This window comes from Anopheles arabiensis, chromosome X, assembly GCF_016920715.1.
Source record: "Anopheles arabiensis isolate DONGOLA chromosome X, AaraD3, whole genome shotgun sequence".
In the NCBI taxonomy this organism is placed as follows: domain Eukaryota; kingdom Metazoa; phylum Arthropoda; class Insecta; order Diptera; family Culicidae; genus Anopheles; species Anopheles arabiensis.
In genome coordinates, this window is record NC_053519.1 from 25,223,594 (window position 1) to 25,236,869 (window position 13,276).

The 13,276-nt window shown below is 42.9% G+C and overlaps 1 protein-coding gene across 3 annotated transcripts in view; it reads left to right on the forward strand.

The window, feature by feature from the left end:
- The window catches only part of LOC120906008 (uncharacterized Golgi apparatus membrane protein-like protein CG5021), a 27,411-nt gene extending 15,220 nt beyond the window's left edge, over window positions 1-12,191 (forward strand). Inside the window, exon 5 of one of the 3 annotated variants that reach the window (XM_040317398.1) lies at window positions 11,830-11,925. In XM_040317398.1, coding sequence (XP_040173332.1) covers window positions 11,830-11,909 — 80 coding nt within the window. In that variant the 3' untranslated portion in view covers window positions 11,910-11,925. Of the gene's footprint in view, window positions 1-4,815; window positions 4,928-11,829 lie in introns of those variants that run through there. The other 2 variants (XM_040317400.1, XM_040317397.1) reach the window with 2 other exon arrangements.
- The last annotated feature ends 1,085 nt before the right edge of the window (window positions 12,192-13,276 follow it).

A 13,276-nucleotide genomic window follows, 5' to 3' on the forward strand; every position in this document is an offset into this window, starting at 1 on the left:
CCACCCGCAACGCACGGTGCGCTCTGCAGCACGGTGTGTTTGTGTTCTTTCGAGCCATGCTACCAACACATCAAAAGCTTGTTGTTTTTCGCTTTCTTTCATACATTACCACGATCGCAAATACGCATTTATTCTAACAACAAACACAAACACGGTCATTTTTGGTTACATTAAACACTTTGTTGAAACTTAATGTAATCTTTCGTCACACATTTAGAACCTAACAAAAACACACATCATGTCGTCGTCCTGCTAAGAACGACCTCCATCCAGCAAACATATATCTGTGAATAAATGGATCCTTACCTGTCGATGCACGCACTGCATGTGCGTCTGTACACACTGTTCACTTCACACTTTATCAAAACACACCGGCGCACGAGACTTTCAACGAAATGCGCATCAACGCACAAACACTGCGCGCGGGACTTAGAACAAAACACGCACAACCATCTCCGGCAAAGCGTCGCGCTGTACTGGTGGTTTTGTACGCGTAGGAGGGGAGGGGGACATACGGAGCGATGGTTCGATGCTGTAGTGTAAGCGAGACAACACGATGTGACGAGCAGATCCAAGTTGGTGAGCTCGCTGAAAGAAGACACACACATTCATAGACGGCTCGTCAAAGCACGGTATTTGTATTGGTGTTAGTGAAGCGCGCGTGTAAAACAGAATGCGAACTCTCATCGCAGCGCGTTTCTCCTTGCTTCCTCAAGCTTCCTCATACCCCTCGGCCTGTATCACTCAAAATTTGGGGTCTCATTGTTTGCGTGAAAAGTACACACTAAAGTACACATTTAGAATCCTTCATACTCACGAATGACGTCATACTGCAAAGTACCGGGTCGATCCAGGCTGCGGGAAACTTGTCGACAATCTGCGTTGACTCTGTTCAGCAAATTCTTACCTGTCGATCCACGCACTGCATGTGCGTCTGTGCACACTGTTTATTCACTACACACTTCACCAAAACACACCGGCGCACGAGACTTTGACGAAATGCGCACCAACGCACAAACACTGCGCGCGGGACTTAGAACAAAACACGCACAACCATCTCCGGCAAAGCGTCGCGCTGTACTGGTGGTTTTGTACGCGTAGGAGGGGAGGGGGACATACGGAGCGATGGTTCGATGCTGTAGTTTAAGCGAGACAACACGATGTGACGAGCAGATCCAAGTTGGTGAGCTCGCTGAAAGAAGACACACACATTCACAGACGGCTCGTCCAAGCACGGTATTTGTATTGGTGTTAGTGAAGCGCGCGTGTAAAACAGAATGCGAACTCTCATCGCAGCGCGTTTCTCCTTGCTTCCTCAAGCTTTCTCATACCCCTCGCCCTGAATCACTCAAAATTTGGGGTCTCATTGTTTGCGTGGGAGTGTGTTACTCATTGGTCGAAGAGACACTGTATTTCGCTAGCGTCACGCAAATCACTCAAAAAATACACTCATTTTGCCGGACGGGTCATTTATGTTGCTGTGCGCGTCGCGAGTTCTTTTTGTGCGGCAGTGTGCGACTGACCCGGCTGTGTGCGGCTGTGTGCGATTGATCTAACTAACCACGCTAGCAATATATGCATTCTTTCTCGCTCTGGGTGCGTGGTTGTTTGTAGTGATGGGCGCTTCGGAGCGCACCAACGGCTCTGGAGCTGGTTCCGCACCAAAGGCTACGGAGCCGGCTCTGCACCTACCGCTCCGGAGCCAGCGGCTAATCAACAGCTCCAGACTAGCGGTTCAATAGAGACGGCATTGTATTAATGGATTAAAAAAACGAATATATCTGTTGGCACGATATAGGCCACATGTAATTTGACAGGCGAATTGGGATATCAACAAATATTTGCAAACATCGAGCTGTCATATCCCATGAGCTCGAATAGGTAGAAAGAATCGCAGCAGATGGCGCCACAGTACAGCAACAGATAAGGATAAAAATATGAGACAGATATATGACCAAGATTAGGGCCAATTAGGATAAAGTTCGACAGCGGTCACTAAAAGGGTCAACCAAGTTCATTGCCAAACAGCTGATCTGGAACAGGGGCCATCGCGAAACGCGGTTAGTCACAAATTAGAAAACGGATAGGCAACACCAATTTTAAAACTACGCTGCGAACATCACCAAAAGCTAGTTTGTGAATTTTGTCATTCTTTCTTCTTTTAAACTCAAATATAGATTGCTACACACGTAGCAACAATTTCTTCTCGCAAGTATGGAAGCAAACACTCGATGTGATTGCAGTATTGACATGCATGACATGCATAACGTGTAGCATTCGTTTGTCCCGTATATGTTAACAATGTTAAAAACTTATCAATTTTTTAGTGATTAATTCCTTTAAACATGACTTGCTTGGCTATTACGGATTTTATCGATTGAAACCTCTTAAAAAGGGTTTTCTGCGTTGTTAAACCCGGTTCTGGAGCTATGGGTGCGGAGTCGGCTCCGGAGCTATGAGTGCAGCCGAAACCCTACAAATAGTTCCGATTTTGTCACATGCATTACATACTAAGCCACATCTTATGTGAAATAGAATAGCCGCTTTTAAGGTGGCATATTCTACTAGAAAATATCTGTAAAACCACCCGGTTCCGGAGCCGTTGTTGCGGAGCCAGCTCCGGAGCCGTTGGTTGTAGTGTGCGGCATAGGTCTCGCACAATCGTCCCATGCCTACTACAGTTGTCATCTCGCACAAATGACTATCCGGCTACTTGGTTATGAATAAGTCTTGAAAGCCTGTATAGCTCGGCATGTCGGCGTAGGATGTTAGACCAAATTTTTCTAGCTGTCGGCCTTAGCACCATTTTTCGATCGAGCCGACTGTCATTTTCGTGTCATTTGACATTCTTTTGGCCACCAAATCGTTCATTTGACTAGTGTTTTTGAAAACTGGTATACCATGAAACTCACGAGCAAAATGAACTGTGCTACAAAAATTCGATCGTTTTGCTTTGTATGGGAAAAATTCGCATTGAGCTGCGGAAATTAGCGAATGGGGCCCTTTCCGTTTTAAGTTCGTAAGCTGAGCCTCAGCCTGTCAACTGTTTGCATTGTATAGCCGTTTCCGAGCAGCTATCTATGTCGGTATAATATACAGATGGGCTTATCCCAAGGTGCATGAATTTAGAAGGCTGATTTTTATCGCTTCTGTTTCTGAATGAAGATTTTAAGAGTGTTTTGGGTATTCATCAAGCCTCCAGAAAGCTTGTTTGAGCAAAAGCTTTCACCCGTTCTGTCAAAAAGAGATGTTTGAAGTTGGTTATAAAAAACATGATATGAGACCACCTGGACTACATACACTTAGATTTTATATTCAATCACCTGATCTCTGTAATACACCTTCGGATAAATGTAAACATCGCCTTATTTTGCCATTTTTTCGAGCAGATACTCGAATCTAGTTCTAGCCTTGAGGCTGGAATTATCTAGACTGAAAATCGCAGGCTCAGCCAAAACACAAAAATCAGCCAAAACACAATTGAAAAAATCGGTATTTTTTATTTAATTTAGTACTTGTTTACACTCTATCACTTCTTTGGTGCGATTCGTGGCGAACGTTCTTATATGTTTAGCTATTAAGTCGATTAAATTTTTTAACAAAAATGCAATTTATACGGCATTGGACAATTCTTGAAGTAAATTATATTGATTTGACGTTTGGTTTGTCAGATTTAGAAAACCGCGTATCTCCGTATCCGTGTAAATCGAGAAACGCGTAACTCGAACTAAATATACGAAGATATGAAATAGTATTCTGCACAACTTATACATTTACTGTTTTTATCTTTCCCTTACGGATTTTCTACAAATCGCGAAAAACGACTATCCATAGAGTAGTGGTAGGCGCTGTACATGATTGTCTTCCTTAGGTAAATTTATTTAAAGTGTATGTACAATTTGGTTGCCCATATTCTGTATGGCTAATTTTTGAATTACAGTTTTTTAATGGTTGTTGCTCAGGCACGCCGTACCATCGCTTTGATTTTTTTTCTCTAATTTCAAATCTTTCTAAACTACAGGTCCCTTGAAGATTAACCAACCTTACAAAGTATGCACTACATTTTCGTGTACAGTATGATCTCACTGGTTGGGATACGAAGTAAATTAACTAATATTTTATCACTCTGGGCGATTGTCTCTGAGGATCAGAAAAAGAGTGAACGATCGTAGGCCAACGAAATGCTCTATCTGCTCTTTTAACTTGTATTGTGCTCTCCACAGAAAGCCAGTGCAGATGCTAGCGCTTAGAGTGTTGATAAAGTCACCGGTTTGCCATGGCAATGGCAAATGGAACAGAGCTCGGAGAATCTTTATCATGCAATAGTATGAATCTATACTTGTATCCTTGTACAATTCAATAGTTGAACGCTTTTTAGTTGGCATACTTTTTAATTGTGCGCTCGATAGGTGGCTGACAGTTTTATTAAAAAAATGCGTATGTATGGAAAACCGGGTTTTGAAAAATTAACAAAAATCCCATTGTGTTAAGAACCGAGCTTCTCCGGCAAGCCACGCGAAGGATTGGCCCTTAGCAAAATTCGTAGGGTCGTAGCGGAGGAGAAACAAACAGCGCACTTTTGGACAGAGTATGATACTACTATGATACTTTCGATGATATGATACTTTGCTTACTATCCAGTCCTTCCCACTAGTTGCTTCTGATCCAAAGATTGGAAAGCCTATGCAGTCGGAAGGGGGTGTTTTGCTTGGAAATCCAGGGACTCTGCTCTATTTCGGATGTTGGGATTAAAGGTGTTAACTTTAAGAACTTCTGAGTTTCAATTTCTCTATATTGAAAATATACACATAATAGTTGGCAGGAACTACCAACTAGAGTCTTTTTAGGCCGTGAGGCGTGGTAGGCCCAAATTGAGGTGGCAAGATGGCGTGGAGGCGTCCGCCATTAAGGCCGGGATAACGGACTGGCAGACGAAGGCGCGAGACCGTGAGCGGTTTCGGACACTCCTGAGGCAGGCCAAGACCGCAAAGCGGTTGTAGCGCCGGATAAGTAAGTAAGTAAGGCACATGTATGATGTTGTGTGTAAATCTGCCGCATATTTTATACCCTTTAAACCAAACGGCAGAATGCTTTTAATCGTTACTCTGCTGCTCTATTCAACATGCGTAGCGACTCATTTGACGCAGTCGATCATCATAACGAGACCGGTTACTACGAGGCCATATGAGATCGATTCCCATCCGGACCATTCCCCCGATAGCAAGAACCAACTATCCGATAGTGTGATTTTAGTACGGTTAAGGAGTCACAGCATTGCTCGGTATATAAAAGAAGAAGAAAATTTGTACGGGAGGCAATTGCCTTGGTACGCAGATGGCAGGGAGCTGTGGGGTCTAATCGGCCACGGGCTGTAATCGACTACGTGGTTCCAAAGAGCGCTGATATATGGTCAGCGGGGCGCCAGGTTGTTCGGCAGGTACCATTCCGACTCGTGGGAGCAGCGATTTGGAAAGGAATCGCACCTCCAAAATGATCCGGATGGTTCCGACCCGGTAGGTCAATCCGCAGTCAGTGGCGTATTAGCACGAGTGGAGGCTCTAAACGGACACACGGCGGAAAGTTGACCATTCGGATGTGTCGAGCGAGATGTTGTATGAGGAATTCTAAACCAGAGAGGGATTGCGAAGAACTTTTACTTCCGAGTGGGGGGATGGGTTCCTCTCCTCAGGGCCCCACGCGCCCGCTTAGTTTGCGTATTGGTTGAATCTCCCCTGTCCGCACCTTACTATTGTTTGTCTTTAGCACGGGAAATACAGTTTACATTTTATATTTAGTTTACATTTATATCCTAAACTATGCTAGCTTCATTGAACAGCGATACGAATAGAAAGGAAAGAAGGAGGAAGGGAGTAAGAAAAAAGGGGTCAAACAAGAGCGGAAGGAGAAGTGGGAAGGGTGATAATCGAAGAGGTGAGATGAGAAGATGAAGGTGTGGGTTGCGTGCAGCAGCGCGCATTGTTCCGGGGCAACGATAAGTTCTAATCAATCGGGGACGAGAGCGAAGCGAGCTGAAGGGAGCATACAGGAACGGAAATGACATACCGGAAGGGAGCAACATGCATTTTTTGTAGGTAGATGTTCTTCCTTCTAGCCACACTATGGAATGAAATTTCTGTCAAAAATGAAATCGAAAGTAAGGTACACATCATCTTATGAGCGAAGGATCGTAGAAAGTTTCTTTATCTAATTTGACACAACAACCATTGCTTTGCTACCTGCCTCAAACACTCTTGGGCGTGGATCTCCTGTTTTTCTTCTTCTTTGCGTAACACCCTGCGCGGTCATGCCGGTCTACGCCGGCTCCCGGATAGTTAGCCCTTGCTACGAGAGACGGTTCTCACGAGGATTGAACCGAAGACGAGCATGTTGTTAATTCGTGCGACCTGTTACTAACTGGTTTTCCTGGACAGCGGAATAGCCAGTCTTGGGCCACTATGGCCACGCAACGGGGCTTTAACCTAGGACGGGTATGTTGTTGTGTTGTGTTCGGGTAGCACGACAACGAGGGGCAGTCAAAACCAGTCAAGCCATCCATATAATGTGGGGACGCGTGGCGTAATGGAGCAGCTTGACGCGTGGCTCCGGCTGCATCACCGACATTAGGGGGAAGGGAGGGGGGAGGGGAGGGGAGGTCGGTACAGCCATTACCCGAGCGCAGTCGAGGCGCCATCTACAATGCATACAGCATAAACGTCACTTACGCATGCTGCGTCAATGGCGAGTGCAGCGACGGGCTAGAACACAACTTTCTATGCCACCCTCCAGATATGGCCGCGTAGCACCATCCGCAACGATGATGTGTCTCCAAACAAGTCGAGAGAAGGAGCAAGCTAGGCAACGCAAGCGAGCGATGCGTGCGCCAGCTAAGCCGAGGCGGGCCCTGCTCGCTTACAGCATCGAGTGAGAGGCAGGGGAGACGTGCCTCTCTCTTCTGAAATGTAGACCCCGTTAATAAGGAAGAAGACGGTACAACATGGAGGTTCAATCCTTACCTGCATTCCCTATTGTGTGGGAAGGATGAAGAGGGGGGGGGGGAATGGAGGAATTGTACATTGTTGAATAAAAATAATAAAAAAAAAAATTAAAAGAAAATTGTGGTCAAAGACATCATCCCTCATTTGAATATTTGACAATTTTAAACATTGGTTGGCTTCACATAATATGTTGTGTGTGCTAGTGCATTGATGATCGTCCTTTGATTGATTTTTTTAACAAGTGTAACTAACTGACACTAAGTGCACTAACAAACAATATAAAACCCGTACGCAGCATGCATCCGATCGATCCGGCAAATAGCTTCAACGGTAAAGCTATTCATACATTCACACGACAACTTGCACGCTGATCAAATCCAGATTCGAACGACGGCTCTAGCCAACGCGCAATGCATCAAGCAGCCAAAAAAAAAACGGGAAGGAAAAAAAAAACAATAACCAAGTCAAGCACACCAGGCAAGGTCAAGCATTCGCAAATAACTGCTGGGAGAGAAACGTGGGAATTAAGGAGGTGGGGAAGCGACGTCACTCAAAGCGAATACGCTCTGGGTGAACGGATAAAGAAGACATCAGACAAGCGATCACTCCCGCTACCATGTGAGAATAGCAAGATGGATCGTACGGTACCCACAGGGAAAGAGTAAGGGGGAGAGAGAGTATCGACTTTTTGAACTACCTTTTTTATGGCAATTGTCCTAGACAAAAACTACGAGCGAAATACTCCTGAAAATCCGCCATAATTGTGGCGTTTTTCGTTTTAAAAAATTTCGCTTCGTCGTATATTGACTTAAATGCGACGAGCACCCGACGTCGGGTGAACGTTCACACGACGTACACACGACGTCGAAAATATTTGAAATTGTCGGTTGGGTCGAAAAGAAGCAGGATGAAACGAATCCACACTCAAAAAATGTCCAAGGTCCATTGTTCACCTCTAACTGGGTCGACACTAACGAACTTTCTATTGGTTTAAAGTACGCGTATATTTTAAGGCTTTTAGATAAGCTTAAATTGTTGTCTCCTTTTCGTTTACATATTTTAACAGCAATGCGCATATAAAATGGGTAAAAGTCTAATAAAAATGAAGGTAATATTTATGACTCACAAACAGACAATTAGCCTGTACAGTGTATCACCTTCATGAAAGATTGTAGCATCCCTAGCACACTATTCTAGCACCTCTTTGACTTGCGCACGCCCGTTCCGTCGCTCCTTTTTGTGAGGGGGGGGGGGGAGTCTCTTTATTGATAGTTGTACATATATGCTTGTGAGTGAATTTATTTACCTACCTGTGACCTTGTCGATGCGCAAACCGATCAATTCTGGAATTGAAGTTATATTGATGACATGTTGGTGCATTTCGTTTTGTGCCGTTTCTGTGACCATTGTGTTGTGCGGGGACTATTGTGTTGTGCGGGTGACCAATATCCCGAGTTATCTCCGAGCAGCTATTAAGTTATCTCTTTGAACCTGCCTCATCGTGCGTCCCAATCCTGGATGATTCAGACGTTGGCGATTTACCTTCATCGACCATGTTCCAGGACAGAGGACAATCGGCTGCAAAAAAGGAAAAAAAAAAGATTAGCACCAAAGTGAAAAGCTTTACCTATCCACCTTATCATTCTTTGCTGGTCATCTTACAACATAGCAATTGATGTAGTTTCACTGCCAGCAAATTGAACAAGCCCATGGTTTATCAAAAGAATGCTACATGATTACGATTATAGTTGGATAAAACTTACCCGTGCTCTAGTGTGGTGTCGTTTCTAATACCAGATTACTGCGCGCGCGGTGGTTCAAATGAAGGAAGGACGAAATCCACATCCACGGCTGGCAACCACTTACATCCTTTATTTTTCACTTGACCACATCGTAGGAAACCCTGTAAAGCCAGCCTTGCACACTTACACAATTAAAGGTATTATGCGAGGCGTCATACGACCATTGGCGAGGGGTAGGAAGAAATACAGTGGAGGGAAAGCTTGGCTGGCAAATACTGTTCTACGTGGAAGCGAGACAACTACATAATTAGAGCGAGAGATCCCCAAAAACCCTCGCATTGCTTCACGGATCGTCAAAACAGTTCTTGCTCACAGTGTGTCACGAAAACATTTCGACGCAGTTTTTAAAATGGAAATTTGTGAATTTGGTTACCCCTCCTTTTTGTGAATGTACCCTTGCGCTCAAAAGAACATCATGGGTACAAAAAAATTGAGTATTTTTGGTATACATATTGATACAAATTCCTGCTTTTTAGGAAATACACGATTTAATATTAGTTGGCTTCAGTAGCAAGATACTAACGGAACAAAATACGAAACTTATATTGACACCTATCGCCAACGACGTTAACTACCAGTCGATAAATATATCGATCAAAATAATAACAAATATGGCAGATTGGTATCGCGAAGCGGCAAATTTGTCAACCGGTAAAACGGTGGAAGCAACTGTAATGGATGCCATAGCAATAGTGGGTAAAAAGTCGAGCAGTCGTTAGAAAAGTTGGTAATTTGTATTGCGAACGGTAAATATTGGTAACAGTCTTTCCCCGAGTTACGCGACACTCAAAGTAACGCGAATTTGAGTTACGCGAATTTTTATTATTGTTACAATTTTCTCCATCAATTGTCAAATGAAAAATAATTTGCTTTTTTTTTTCTAAAGTTATAAATCACCAAATAACCGAATTTTCTACACCAATTGGATGAAATAATTAATAAATAACATAAATGAACTAAATAAATAAAAAAAAAATTATTCATCGAGTATATTTTGGCTGTAAAACGTGATATTCGACTTCCGCGAAAATCCGAGTGACGCGAATGTATCCGGAACGCATTATTCGCGTAATTTGGGGAAAGACTGTATATCGATTGATATAATTCTCACTTGCTTCAAGGCAGTTGAAAACAGTGTAGAGTGCACATTCTACGTGAATCCGACTGTGATTTGGAGTAATAATCATGTATTGTAATATTTAATGTATATAAAACAAAGCATTAAGATATTTCATATGAGTTTAAAATAAATATTAGAAAAAATCGCCCCAATACTAAAAATACACAAAAAATGATATTATGCTAAATAATTAATTTAATTAATTGAAACAACTTGTTGTAACTTCCTACGTGGACGTGTTGGCCTATACAGGCTTTCAAGACTTATTAAGTACCATCCAGCCGGAATATCATATTTAGATTTGAAACCACGACGGGTATGTTATGTCATGCGTGTACCACGGAACTGTGATGCTTAACATAAAGGGTTAATAATTGAATGATAGACGAAATATTTTTCTTTTTCATTTCATCGTTAAGTAAATAAATTATGGCCTTGAAATACAGACCAGGCAGTTCTGTGGTTCAGCCGTTAACTTACACGGTTTAACAACATGCCTGTCGTAGAATCAAGCTTAGTGCAGCATCCCCCCGTAGTAACGATTGAATATCCGGCTGCGTGGTACTGAATAAGTCTAGAAATCCTGTATAGGCAGTCATGCCCACGCAGGATGTTAGATCAAACAGAAGAAGAAGTATATATTATTTTTCTTCTTATATACGTATGGGAGCATGGTCTATTCGGGGCTTGAACGCATGGGGTACATGTTCTTAAGTCGTACGAGTTGACGACAGTGCGATGAGACAGGCTCTGATTTTTTATCGTAATCATTTTAATCTACCTGGACTGCTACCTAGTGAAGTTAAACCCAAAAGTGTTTGAAGAATGATTTCACCATCATCGAATACGGCTCGGAAAGGTTTTACACCAAGCTCGGAAACGTCCAGGCTTCGGAGTCCCTGATCGGCAACCTGAGCCATCAAAATCGTCGAAACCACCCGGAACCATCTGGAGTCGTCAGTAACCACATATAACCGTCCGTAGCAGTCCGGAGCCATGCGTACAGTAACATGCGTAAATTTCACAGCTTGAAATTTTGCGAGTTTCAATCCAGATTCAACAAATATATGTTTTTATATGAACCAAGTGGAGCCATCCGAAGTTGCTAGTCAACAGCAAGTGCCGTGGAAGCCGATTTGTTTGAATAGTCAGAGCCGTTTGCGGCCATTCTGAGCCGTCTTGAACCGTCCGGAAACTAGTCTGCTGCCGGAACTGGCGTCGGACGGCTGCAGATAGCTCCGATAATTCCGGCTATCGACTAGCGGCTCCGGACTGCTACGGACGGTTATATGTGGTTACTGACGACTCCAGATGGTTCCGGGTGGTTTCGACGATTTTGATGGCTCAGGTTGCCGATCAGGGACTCCGAAGCCTGGACGTTTCCGAGCTTGGTGTAAAACCTTTCCGGGCCGTATTCGATGATGGTACATGTACGCATGTTACTGCGATGAAGAACAACACAGAACGCCCACGAAATTTGTAAAATTAAAATTGTATTGTATTGTACTGTATAAAACTGTAAGACATTTCAACGCGAAACACATTTTTGAATCGCTTTATGGTGCTAACTGGTGTGGTCATATGTAAACAAACCCAATTTAACAGGTGGCGAAACTACTCAATCGGTTGTTTTTATATTGGCCGATATTATTTTATCGACCGGTACGTGAAATGCGTACGCGATACCAATTCGAGTAGATAGATTTATTGGTCAATATTACCAAAGCAGTGGTTAATTTTCATCGACTGGTAGGCGATAGGTGTCAATATGCCACAATAAGAAAAAAATGCTGTCTCATTTACTCTATCACCTTGTGTTAACTGTACTTGTACTTAATTCTAAGATCATTTAAATTCATATTTTTTGTTAAAACTAATTTTCATTCAAAACTTTCTTCTTTTCTTTATACAGCTGCTGGTGCTAATAGCTCTTGTTTTAAACGGAGCAAATCTATACGGTTACATAAAGTGCAAGTTTGGTGTAACTGCTGATATAAGTACCACTACGACCAATTTTGTCAAAAGACAAGTTTTAAAAAAAGCAGTAAATTTCATGGCCTCTAAAAACAACGACCCTGTCAATGGTACATCTCGGGACAATGAGCAACCTAACCCTCAGTCTATTAATACGTAACAAATTTGGTTGATTTGATACTACAATGAGCTTTTTACAATAATTTTCTGCTCTAATAACTTCAACCTTTCCTAGGTAAATTGTAAATCGTGTAAGAAAATGTGCGTAAAATAAAACAAAAATGAACATTTCTTCAACTATATGTGTTACTCTCTCTCGCTCTCTCCCTCTCTCTCTCTCTCTCTCTCTCTCTCTCTCTCTTTATCTCTTTCTCTCTTTCTCTCTTTCTCTCTCTATATCTCTCTATCTCTCTCGCTCTCTCTGTCTTTCTCTTTCACTCTCTCTGTCTTTCTCTCTCGCGCTCTTTCTGTCTTTCTCTCTCTCGTTCTCTCTCTCTCTTTGTCTTTCTCTCTCTCTATATCCCACTATGGGATAGAAGGAAATGCAATACGTCAAAATGTTCAATGATTGATGGTTTGTTTTCCAATTTTAAACATATGTGTTTTATCGTGCAAACAGCAAACATTAAATTCATTCAAAAAATTAAAAGTATTCATGGTTTTGTTCATTTGATGCTTTCCATATTGTATTCGTTAGGATGATTTAGAAAACATCACTTACTGTACATTTTGACGAATTGCATTTCCTTCTATCCCATAGTGGTGACTGCCCACCAAAATTACAGATTGAAGTGGCGTATACTAAAATTGAAAATTAGTGTTACGATTTTGAATACAAAACTTTGTGTTTTGAACTGGCTTTCCAGACTTGAAATCTCCCGTGCAGCTATCAGCATTTGTTTGAAATCTTCTGTTCCAACATTGAAGTGGCTTGGAAAACCAGAGATAGATATATATATATAACGACGGCTTTTGTGAACGCCGGAAAGTTGAAGGCTTGTTCCGGTATCTCGTGCCCGTGAAACGGCACACGGCTGGACGTTTGTCGTGTGACCGTGAATAAAACGACGGCGCACGGCTGGATTCGTTTCTCGTGGCCGTAAAGGGCGATGGGGCACGATTAGAGCTCTGCCTCGTAGTTACAAGCACAAACGATGATCGTTGTTGTAGTGGAGCCGTACGGCTGTCCAAACGATGTTCGTGTGTATTTCGGCGTTTGAGATGTAACGGTGCTGCGTGCCCGTGCAGCAGAAAAAAAAACGATGACGATCGGTCCGGATGAGACTGTGTAGCTGTGTCTGCGACGGCGATCGGCTCTCTTTGTCATTTTCTCTCGGCACTTTTTCACTCGCGTGGTTCTTGTTCACTAGTGAACCTGTAAGTTC